This window comes from Neltuma alba, unplaced genomic scaffold (genome assembly GCF_004799145.2).
Source record: "Neltuma alba isolate B1F8T4 unplaced genomic scaffold, ASM479914v2 tig00011614_pilon, whole genome shotgun sequence".
NCBI classification, from domain to species: Eukaryota; Viridiplantae; Streptophyta; class Magnoliopsida; order Fabales; family Fabaceae; genus Neltuma; species Neltuma alba.
Genome location: NW_021636265.1, coordinates 282,555 through 293,842, shown reverse-complemented (window position 1 = coordinate 293,842; position 11,288 = coordinate 282,555). Strand labels below are relative to the sequence as shown.

At 36.4% G+C, this 11,288-nt stretch overlaps 2 protein-coding genes across 2 annotated transcripts; both read right to left on the bottom strand.

Moving 5' to 3' along the window:
- Positions 1 to 4,607: 4,607 nt before the first annotated feature.
- LOC114715830 (UDP-glycosyltransferase 13-like) lies at positions 4,608 to 6,311 on the bottom strand. Its single transcript, XM_028900730.1, has one exon. The coding sequence runs from the start codon at positions 6,118 to 6,120 to the stop codon at positions 4,726 to 4,728; it is 1,395 nt and encodes a 464-aa protein (XP_028756563.1). The 5' UTR covers positions 6,121 to 6,311; the 3' UTR covers positions 4,608 to 4,725.
- A 3,448-nt stretch (positions 6,312 to 9,759) lies between these two features.
- On the bottom strand, positions 9,760 to 10,392 carry LOC114715810 (pentatricopeptide repeat-containing protein At2g20540-like). The gene has a single exon (XM_028900700.1). The coding sequence runs from the start codon at positions 10,390 to 10,392 to the stop codon at positions 9,760 to 9,762; it is 633 nt and encodes a 210-aa protein (XP_028756533.1).
- Between the last annotated feature and the right edge of the window lie 896 nt (positions 10,393 to 11,288).

Below are 11,288 nucleotides of genomic sequence, written 5' to 3'. Positions count from 1 at the left end.
GTTGACAGGTTTTTATGTGTATTAATTTTGATGTATATGATCGTGATTGTGGCTATTCGAAGAAGTTGCTTTTGCTGGATATGGTGGTTTTTTTTTTCCCGGTGATTTGCCTCCAGTATCGGGCGCCTTTATCAATTGACTAATCCGGATCGCAAGAATGTGGGCTTACTACGGAGGGCACCTCACTCCCACCGAGTTATTATCGCTGTTGCATACGCAGGGCTCGAACATGAGACCTCTGGTTAAGCTAAAAGGACTCCGTTGCCAGTTGATCTAGGCACTCGGTGGTTGGATATGGTGGTTTTTGATGAGGAAGTAAGTAGTGTGTTTCATCTCTTTTTTTTCTTTTTCTTAAAATGGTTTCATGAAGTTAATCTTTTCTGAAAATGCAGAGAAGTTTTTTCCCTGTTTTTTTGGCTATGTAGATATCTGTGGTCTTTTGGTCAGCTCATAGGATTTGGATATTACTAGGCAAAATGGGGCACATACCTATGCGTTGAGATTTGTTGTGAAGGATGCTGAGTCGAGTTTTCTCTTTTATGATGGCATGCATGTATTTATGCATATAGATTAACATTCAATTTATATTTTTGTCCACTTTGAATATTAACCCCTGCATGGATGTATTTGTGGCAAGAAAAGGATTTCTTGTGAGATCTACGGCGATTCCCTCCTCAAGTGATTGTAACCAAGCATGTTTTGATTATCTTGCATTTTGTTTTTTTTTTGCAGAAAGATCATCTCTGACAAGCTACCCATATGCTGCAAGGGCATTTTGGAACCCAACATTTTTTGAAGCCCATAACTTGAGGAGGGAGCTGCTGAAGGATACTCTGAGGAGTTGAAGCTGTTTCTTAGAGTTAGTAAGATAGCTTTGTCTGATTAGATGTTTCGTTTATGTTGGGGATGTTTTTTTTGTGGGTTCATGGAGTACTAAAACATCAAATTATATATTAGGTTAGGTTTGATCAGGTCTGAAAAGTTCCGGAATGTACTAAATGGGCAAGTATGCTCTGATGATGGTCTGAAAAAACTCTATTAGATGTGATGTGCAGTTTATATGTGGAGTGTTTTGAGTCAGTAAAATTAACCCAAAACTTCCATTTAGACCATATACGCTCTGATGAACTCATATCAACCTATATTATAAATAAAAATCACTTACGAGCCTTGGAAATTCTCTTGGACTATTATAATGGTTACCTTAACCAAAGCATTCAGGTTCTAAAGAGTCTGAATATATAATCTATGAATAATATTGATGACTCAAAACACGTTTCTGATGGAATTTGTCTTACCTTTAGTATCAATACCAGAAAAAACTGCATAATTCTTTTTTGATGTGTTTTTACCGAACGTATATACAGAAAAAGCTGCATAATTCTTAAGGAATTTTGGTTACCTGAACTAAAGCATTCAGATTCTATGAAAAACATGAATGGGAAGCTATTATACCCAATCAAGTTTGGTTAGTTGAACTATATCCTTGACCCAAATTTGTTTGACTGTTGAGTTGTTGACAAAAGTTTTTTATTCTGATAGTCAACACATTTACTTGTATTACAAAAGGCGTTTGATTGACAGATGGTTTCTTCACGTGATTGTTAAGGTTGAGAGCTGAAGGCGTGCTGTTTGAAGTTTCCTATAATGTGGTCCTGAAATTGCTGTCCGTTTGCCTGAGGTGCAGGGTAAGGTTCAGAGTTGAATTTATTTTGTGCAGCAATAATTTGTCTGATATCTGACTCACGTCCATGTGAAGTTGGCTGGAAAGCAGCTTGTTGGTCTAAAGTTAACTTGTGTTAATACACAATCATGAGATCATTAGACTAAAATGAATGGGTGTTTAAATGTGTTGAAAATTTTTTTGTTATCCTTTAACTCATTCACATGACATGAAGGGCATGGGAAAGCTAATATGATTTGAAGTGTATGAATGGTATGCATTATGGCTTGTATCCTGCCAATTGATGCGTGTTTCAATTAATGGATTGATCCTATATATGTTTCTTTCAATCTTCAGAAGGTCAACTACACATAATTTTCATAAAGATCAACCTTGCCCGGCTTCATTGGTGTGGAGATGTTAGTAGTTAATGGAATGCATGCAGCATGTGTGGTCTTTTCATGATTAGTGTATTTAAGTTTGTAGGAGAGGTTTAAGATTCTCTTTTTGGTAGTAGAATGTATTATGTTGAGTAAAATCAAATGTAATTAAGAGATTGTGAAGAAGTGATAAAATGGACTATTCAGTAATATTATACACATAAGCATGATAGTTTTCAAATTCATAATTGTCTTTTGGTCAGAGGAGACGTAGTGTAAATGTGTGGGATCTCTAATTAGGTGATTTAATAAGATTTATAGGTATAGGGATGTATTATTTGTTAAATGTGAATGTGAATTCAGTTTTGAGCAATGGCAAGTGTGGCCACTGGAAGATGGGGATCTCTAAATTTTAGTTGCGGGAACTATTTTTTCTGGGCACCATTGTATCCTGCTGTTAAGTATGGCTTTACTTGAATCGTGTAATTTACTTGCTGCATTATTTTTCCATTCAGTGTACAACTTCTAATTATGATTTGTTTACAGCAGACAGATTTGGTCTTGTCAATCTCCAAGATATACGTAAGTCATTGCCTAATGATCTGAGCTAGATATGCATCAAGCAATATATAAGCATACTTTAATGGACTCAGATGAATACCTCTAGCGAAGGAGGTGCTGGCAGATAATTACCTGATATGAAATGGAACAATGTATTATCAGAGCCATATGTTCTGACTTGCACTCTCTTATGTCAGATTATTAGACAATATTAAATTTGAAGATTTTTATGAGTTCCACCATCTTAATGAGCTCAGTAGCTATATTTATGTTATATTAAATTAGTTTTTAAATGTGTGATTAGTCAGTCAGAGAGACTCACAATTCAAGACTTTATGCCGTGTTCAGATTCTAAAAAGAATATTGTGAATTTTGAGAACCCAGAAATTTGATCTGTACAAGCATAGGCATCATCAATCACGCTTAGACACCCCAAGCATATGATTGGCTCCAAACATCATCACCAATAATACATCACACGTACAAGCCGTAAAATGTATGTAGTTTAGATATGCAATTTATATAATAATTAATATTCATGATACACATATATGAATTAAAGAAATAGACTATATGAGCAAGTAATAGAATAAACTGCGTGTCTGGTGAAGGTTAAAATTTTATCAGCAATCACATAACATTTGGGAGTGTTATTATCAATCTCTGAAGGAGGGCAACAGAACAAATAAAGAAGAAAATGAGATGATAGGAAAAGATGCTTGAACGGCCACAAATATATATTGCATTGAAAGTTAATATTAAAGTTGCAGAGTCATGCAGGGGATTTCTGTAACAGAAGCAAATGTGTCTATGGATAAAGTTGGAAGTAAGTGGCTGGGTTATCAGCTTTTTGTCATCAAATTAATTTTACATAGCCTAATATGGTCCCAATATATGATTATGTGTTTATAAATCAATTATTGTGAAAGATCTTCATCATGATTAAGCCGTGGGAACCAGTTGACAGTAAAGTTTATATGCAGTGTTTGCAAGAATAAATTGATGGAAATTACTACCGACGTTGAAGCCAGTATAGCTACCAGTGGATCAGGAAATTGCAGCGGCCGTGGGGGGCTAGGAGAAATCATTGTTTGTGATCTTGACAGAATCTAACTTTACCGGTTGACAGTAAGTCTTAATTTTGGTGGTTTAATAAGTATTTAGTTGTTGTTGTCAGTAGAAGAAATAGTCTGGCTACTAATCCAGGAGTTATAGTGTCTGTTTAAAATTTGTTCTTTCATTTCTGCACCTGGCATGTGATTCATGAATCAAAATTGTTACCTGGTCAGTGGGTTACTCAATGGTGGTGTGGGATCTGTATTGATGTGACATGAGTTGGTTCAATTTATGGCTTTTGTGAGTTGGTAGGCCACGCTGAAATTGATTAGAGTTTAGATGCCATGTGAAGTTTATGCATCTTGCCGGCAACATACTAGTTTCTTGATATAAAGAAAATATATTACAAGTTATTTGTAAGTATTACCTCTTATTCTTGATATAAGAGCTAATAGACTAATTTGAATATGTTAAGAAAGTTTGTTAAGTTAGTTATGTGTAATAAATAGGTATTTTTTTTAAATACATTTGCTAATCATATATATTAGCTAAAATTACTATTTGATAGAATTTTTAACATATGTAACTATTACAGGGACTATTTTAAAAAATTAGATAAATATGATAGATAAGATAGATTAAAGTTTTATATTTAGGATCAAATTAAAAATCAAACTAGCTCCTATATTAAAAATTAGAAATAATATTAATTAACTAGTGTGGTATAACCGTATAAGTTAGATGAATGCATGAGTTTGTCAGCAACAGAGGAAAAAAAGGGAGAATTAAAATAAAATCTCAAAAAAAAAAAAAAAGCAATTGAGTACCCGATAATGATAAATTTCAGAATAGAAAATAATAATCCCTAAAATTTGTTTTTGTAATTTTTTTCTTTCTTAATGCGCCGTGGTAATCCTCCAAAGAAAAAGGAATGCATGAGCTCGGCGCGGCAAAAAATTTATCCAGCTGGAAATATTGGAAACAGAAATAAATTCAGTGAAATTACGCAATATTATTAATTATTTTATTTTAATAAAAAAAAGCAACTTTGACCCTCTCAGTCGCTCAGACGGCAGTTGCAGACATCTTCTTCTGCCATTCTCCCATTAATCTCTGAAACGCAACTTTGCTTGTTCCTCCATCACCGACGGCCTCCCTCGCCGCGTCTCTCAGCTGTGCTGCAGATTTCTTTAGGGATTCATCGTTCATCATATCTCTGATTCTGTCTCCAATTTCCTCTCCTTTCACTTCTTGTCCCCAACCCCACTTCTTCTCCCACAATCCCAACCCACTCCTCTCCACCACCTCTGCGTTTATCCTTTGATCTCCATGCTGCGGCCATGCCAGAATTCTCACTCCATACCAAGCTGCCTCGATCACAGAGTTCCAACCACAGTGGCTCACAAATCCACCCACTGAACGATGACTCAGAATCTCTCTCTGGTCCACCCATGTCTTCGCAACCAGACCCTTCTTCTTCAACTTCGCTATCAGCCCGTGTCCTACTAATTCTTCTACTTCCTCTTCTTCTTCCCTGTCCACTGGTTTATCCTTCACCACCCACAGAAATCTGCATCCACTTCTCACCAACCCCTCTCCTATTTCTCGGATCTGATCCCTTTTGAGGGCCGTTCTGCTGCCGAAGCTTACGTACACCACCGAATCTTCAGGTTGTTCGTCTAGCCACTTTAATGGAGAATCCACTGAGTTGCCAGTATCTACTTTTTCAAACTCGCACGGCGTGAATGGACCGATATCGAAAAAAGGAGGAAGTAATTTTCTGAGGTTTTCGACGCCATTAATGGCCTCTATGGTCTCTGGTTCTAGCCCTTTGAAAGAGTTAATTAAAACCCCATCAAGTTTCGAGAGGTGTGCGCTGTCTTGGAAGAAGATTTTGGCAAAGAGACTATCGGGAACGAGAAGCAGAGGAGGGATTGAAGATCTGGGGATCGGTGGAATCCCTGGAATGCAAAGAAGATCATCATCATCACCGGCGAACGAAGAAGTAGGGAGGTATGAGAAGAAGGAGAGCATTCTAACAGAAGAGGTGAAGAAAATGAAGGAAGGAAGCGAAAGAGCACGAGTGACAGGAATGACAGGAGAAATCAACGTCATGTCGAGAACGAAAGCAGAGAGAGGGGGCTGTAGGGAGAGAATGAGAGGAGAGAGAAGGTGAGAGGAGCGGCGAATAGCCTCGAATCGGAGCCAAAACGGGTCGGAGGAATTCACGGTGGCTGGATCGAGAGGAAGAAGGTGGAAGTCAAGGAGGTTGACTTGTGGAAGAGAGGATCGGAAGCGAGAGAGAAGCTGTGACTCGGCAAGTGACACGGTGGGGTGAGTGGTGATGAGAGTGACACGGACGTTGTTATGGGCAAGAAGAGCGGCGAGTCTGAGAAACGGCGTGAGGTGGCCCATGCCGGCGCTGGGGAGCAGAGCGACGTGAGCATCAGAAGCAGACATGTTTGGTGTGTCCAGATTGGTCGTCGGAGATGGTGGTTTCTTGAGAGCATACTATTGTCCTATTTATAGATCTTCCCGGGAGTCAATAAACCGGCCGGAAAAATTAAGGATTAATAAATTAGATTGAAGTCAGCGGATCAAACTAAGAATAATTAAAATGTGTAAAAATCTTACTATCTTCTATCCTAATTATAAGAACTAGTTGACTAATTTAAGGAGATTAAGAAAGTAAGTTGAGTTAGTTATTTGTTCTAAATAGGTGTCGTCTTTCTTAAAATATCCTTGCTAATCAAGTGTATTGACTAGAACTATTATTGTTAGAAGGGCTACTTTAGAAAAAATGTATAAATATGAGAGATAACGTGGACTGGAATCTTATATTTAAGACCAAAATAAAAGTCAAATAGGATCTTATATTAAGGACAGAAGGTATGATCTTAAAAAAATAATATCTAACTTTTATTTATTTTCTTTTATTTCTCTTTATTTATGTATTATCATTAAAAAAATTTAATTATTTTTTGTACGTTCATTTCTCATTCTCTATCCTCCATTCTTCACGTCACTTGTTTTACTTTTTCAGTTTTTGACTTTTTTTCCGGTCTTTCATCTTTGTTTCCTCGCATGCGCATCCATCAAATCATATATTACTTCTATAAAATATTATTTATAGTCTATAAATAAGATTTTATAATCAATAGTAGAGGTATTAGATGTCATTTTTCTCATCTACACGCCGATCTCTTGTCTCCTTTCTCTCCAACTCTTTCCTCTTTTCTCTCTTCCTCCTTATCTTCCATCCAAGTTGAATCTGTTTCTCTCTCCTCTTTTTATCCTTACCTTGCATGAGCAATACAAGTCAAGTTGAATACTGAGACGGAGATAACTAGTTGCGATAACCATGGAGTGCAAATGACAATGATGGAGCAAAGAGTGAAGACTACGTCACGGCTACAAGCACTAGCAAAGTTAGATTGGAAGACTAAGCTTAGAAACGATTGATACAGATGAATTCTAGACAAAGAGATTTGGAGTTTCGTTTCTTTCTTTCTTTCTTTTAGTTTTTTTTTTTTAATTTTCTCTAGACCTAAAAAATTATAATCGGGCAATCTATCAACCCATCGACTTACCCAATTTTTTTTCTGGTTCATACCGAGCTAAACTGGTTTTGCACCCGGTTGCTCTCCATCTGGTTTAGGACCTAAACCAAATTGGACTAGTGGCTGGTTTACCAGCCTTCGATGTGAATTGATCGGTTCGATTCGATTTTTTATTCCTTTATACAGTTAATAATCTTTTTTTAATTTTACTTTTGTTGACTTAAAATACAGGAAAAAATAAAATGAATAGGGGATGTTTTTCAATGTTATTCTTGTTTGTTGACTTAATAAATTTGGAGAAAGATAAAACAAATAAATAAGAAAAAATATAACTCGTATTTTTAATACTTTCTTCTAATAAAGGCAAATATTAAAAAAATTATTAATTTTGTTTGTATACAACAGACTTATAAATAGTGATTGTGTGATAAATAAACAGTGAGAAACTAAAATTTAAATATTTATTTAGAAAGGTACTCATATTTAATGACAAATATTACCTCAAAAAAGAAAATGGTAGACAAAAGATGTTAGTCAATAAAATGCGTGCACCAACCTCCTCAACCTCATATTGATAATCTGATCTATTAAAAAAATTAATTTGCGGGTCCTTGCAGGTTTTCATAGTTTTAGCCAATTTTGAATTAGGTACTTATAGTTTTTTTTTTTTTTAATTCCATCCTTATTGTTCGTTCTGTTAGTGGTGTCAGTCCTTCTGTCACAGAAAACCTTACAAACACCGTTAATTTGAGTTAACGGGGATGAAGTGGCCTAAATAAAACCTGACTAAGCACATTGTGCTGCAGGTCAGTTTCGGGCGAAGGAACTACGGGAACCCAAGGGATCTCACAAAGTCTTCTTGCAGAGCCGCTCGTTACCTAGTTCTTTGCGTTCAACGCCAACCGGCAATTGGTGAAGCTAGTCCAGGATAATTCACACCTCTACGCTTTTCCTTCTTTATTTGCAACAGGGTTTATTTAAACCCCGCACTAACCTGCTCCATCCCAAACTCGTTTCTTACTTCTTAATGATTCCAAATCTCTAACAAACCATTCATTGTTCATTACACACATACATTGAGTTCAACATATGCTTTGCCTCAATGCCAGGAAAAGAAAACCATATGCTCTGTTTCTGCATTTGATTTATATATATAGTCTCTTGAAAAATTTCAGTAGTTTGTTCCTCAAACTCTGCGGAGAAGTAGAACAAGATGAAAAATCTGTATTCATGTGCGGTTCACTTCTTATGTGTCTCAGGGTGGGGAATACATAACGCGCACACACTTGCTTCTTGGATCACACTTATGAACGAACATATAGTAAAAGTGCAATGGAAAAGCTGGAGAAACAATCTTATGAATCATCATAGAGTACCTCTTGATATGAACTCCAGCTTTAAGGGGTCAAGTTAGTAAATAAGGTGTTCACACATGAGATGGGCTTGTCTTCTCCAGCGCGACAAATGCTCCACAAAATATTACCCTGTTTTTTGAAACAAAGAACAGGGTAGTGAGTGGCCCTGCGAGGGACTTTGTGAGATCAATTGAGTTGGAAGTTTAACAGTTCCTTCGCCCCAAAACTGACTCACAGCACAGCGCCAGTTGCTTTCACGTGCAAGGAGGCAAATGAAGATTATATGTGTGTGCTTGGTCAGATTTTATTTAGGCCATTTCATTTATGTTAACTCAAATTAATTAACGGCGGTTCTAAGGTTTTTTGACAGAAGGACTAACACCATTAACAAAATAAATAATAAGGACGGGATAAAAATTAAAAGAAAAAACTACAAATACCTAATTTAAAATAGGATAAAATTATAAGGGATTGCAGATTAATTTTTCTTTAATATTATTTCATCTTTACTTGCTTCCCCCCCCTCCCTTGTGTAAAATTAGCTTCTAGGATAGAATTAGGAAATCTTTTTCTTAATTCTTATCCGTTATTTGCAGGTTTTCTGACTTGACTTTGTATCTTTTATTTTATTATTAATAGATTGTGATTTTAATCCCAAAAAAATTGCGCAAAGTAATTTTTTATTCACAAGTATCAAATTTACGATTTATAATAAAACAAGAAAGACCATCAGATTTTATTTTAGTTTTTTTTTATTTCTCTATAAGTTATTGTCTGCCCCCTTTAATTTCAAACTTTCTATGAGTAAATACCATTCATATATGGCGGCATACTTGGACAAATATATAGAGTTGTTAAATTTCTCTTAGTTTCTAATTTTTATCATTTGTTATGATTCGTCTCTATTTTTTTATTTCACTAATCAAATTGATGAGTTTTAAATTTTTTTTAATTTCGATTAACGGTCAGAATCAAGCTAAATGAACATGGTGAATATGGTTGGAGACTCTAGTCTTAGCTATAAATATTTTAGCACCTACAGTGTTTCAAATAAGTCTTTAATAGAAGGATTTTTGTGTTTAATTGAGGGGGGAAAAAACAAGTATGTTATGTTTCCTACATGTACACTCCTTTCATAGAAAAACAAGAATATAATAAATGAATCTACAAATTAAACCTGACCATCAGTTATTTCTAAAGACCAAGGCTTTCCAAAATAGCTCCGTCTTTGAGAGCTCCTTCAGTTCTTCTAGCAATAAGCAAAGCTCAGAGCTATAATGAAGCAATGTATCATCAGCATGAAACTCTTGAACAATACCATTCACTTCAACCCAACTACAACCAGGCTTTCGTCTAACCTTACTAGTTCTCATCAGCTTCCTTACTTCTAATGCCTCTTTCCACAGGTTTGCAGCATAATAAGCATTCCACAAAAGCATATAAAGACCATCATCACTTGCTTCTAACTCAATCACCTTCCTTCCTGCTATTACAGCCAAGTTCAAGTTCCCATGGACTAAGCAAGCTGTGAGGAAGGACCTCCAGATTGCAGCATCAGGTTCAATAGGCATCAGTTCAATCATCTCTTTTGCTTCTTCAAGAAACCCTGCTCGGCCAAGAAGATCAACTAGTGATCCATAATGCTGAATGTTGGATTTCAAGTGATGGTAATGAATCATTCTATTGAACAACATTTTTCCCTCAAGAACTAATCCTGAATGGCTACAAGCTGTCAAAAGAGACAAAAGGGTAACCTCATTTGGAGTTACCCTCAAGGCATGTTGTCCTTCTCCATGATATGTGTAGCCTGATATCATTGTTTTCCATCAAAATACATCCTTATCCAAGATCTCATCAAATATTCTTATAGCCAAGCCAAGCCTCCCGCTTTTTGAGTACATATCCATCAAAGCATTTTTCACTGTGACATCCACCTCGAGGTTTGTTTTGTTAACATTTCCATGGATGGACAGACCAAAATTAGGAGCACCAGTATCGGCACATGAGTACTGCCACTATTGTAGCTGCGCTAGGACGGACCTCCATTTTCTAAAAGAGCTTAAGAGCTTGAACTGGAGCTCCTCCTTTAACATAACCAGTTATCATTGTTGCCCAAGAAACCGCGTTTCTTTCAGGCATTTCGTCGAAGAATTGACATGCAGAATGCATATCATTGGACAGAATATACCGATTAAACAGAGTAGTCCAAGCAAAGATATCCTTTAATCTCTTTCTTTCGAAGACTAAGACTGCTACTTCAATTTTCCCATTTCGACAATACATATCAACCAGTGCATTACCCACAATAGAATTCACGTCTAAATGATTCCTCAAGATCATCCATGAATGGCCCTCCCTCTGATCAAATCCTTGCCTAGACCACATGACGATAAAGCTTCGACCACCAAAAAGCTGTCCGGTTTGAATCCGCTGTCTATGTAAAGGGAAAAGACAGTGAGGTATTTGGCGGGAAGATTAGAGTGGAGGTGGAGATTAAGGAGGTATGTCCAAGACACAATGTCTGGATGTTGAATCTGGTTGAAGGTATTTTGAGCATCTCGTACCTTGCCCAGATTCTTATAAGTTTCTAGAAGATTGCAAGCCAAAGACTGGAAATTGGGTAGAATTCCAAGCGTCACAGAGAGGGTATGGATTCGCTTGAGCTGCTTAAAGGTGGTACATTTCTCTAGTGATCTTTGTAAGAATCTATAGT

Bases quoted from the DNA above. Each gene is read 5' to 3' on its own strand.
- LOC114715810 (XM_028900700.1), bottom strand. From the start codon at position 10,392: ATGATATCAGGCTACACATATCATGGAGAAGGACAACATGCCTTGAGG.
- LOC114715830 (XM_028900730.1), bottom strand. From the start codon at position 6,120: ATGTCTGCTTCTGATGCTCACGTCGCTCTGCTCCCCAGCGCCGGCATG.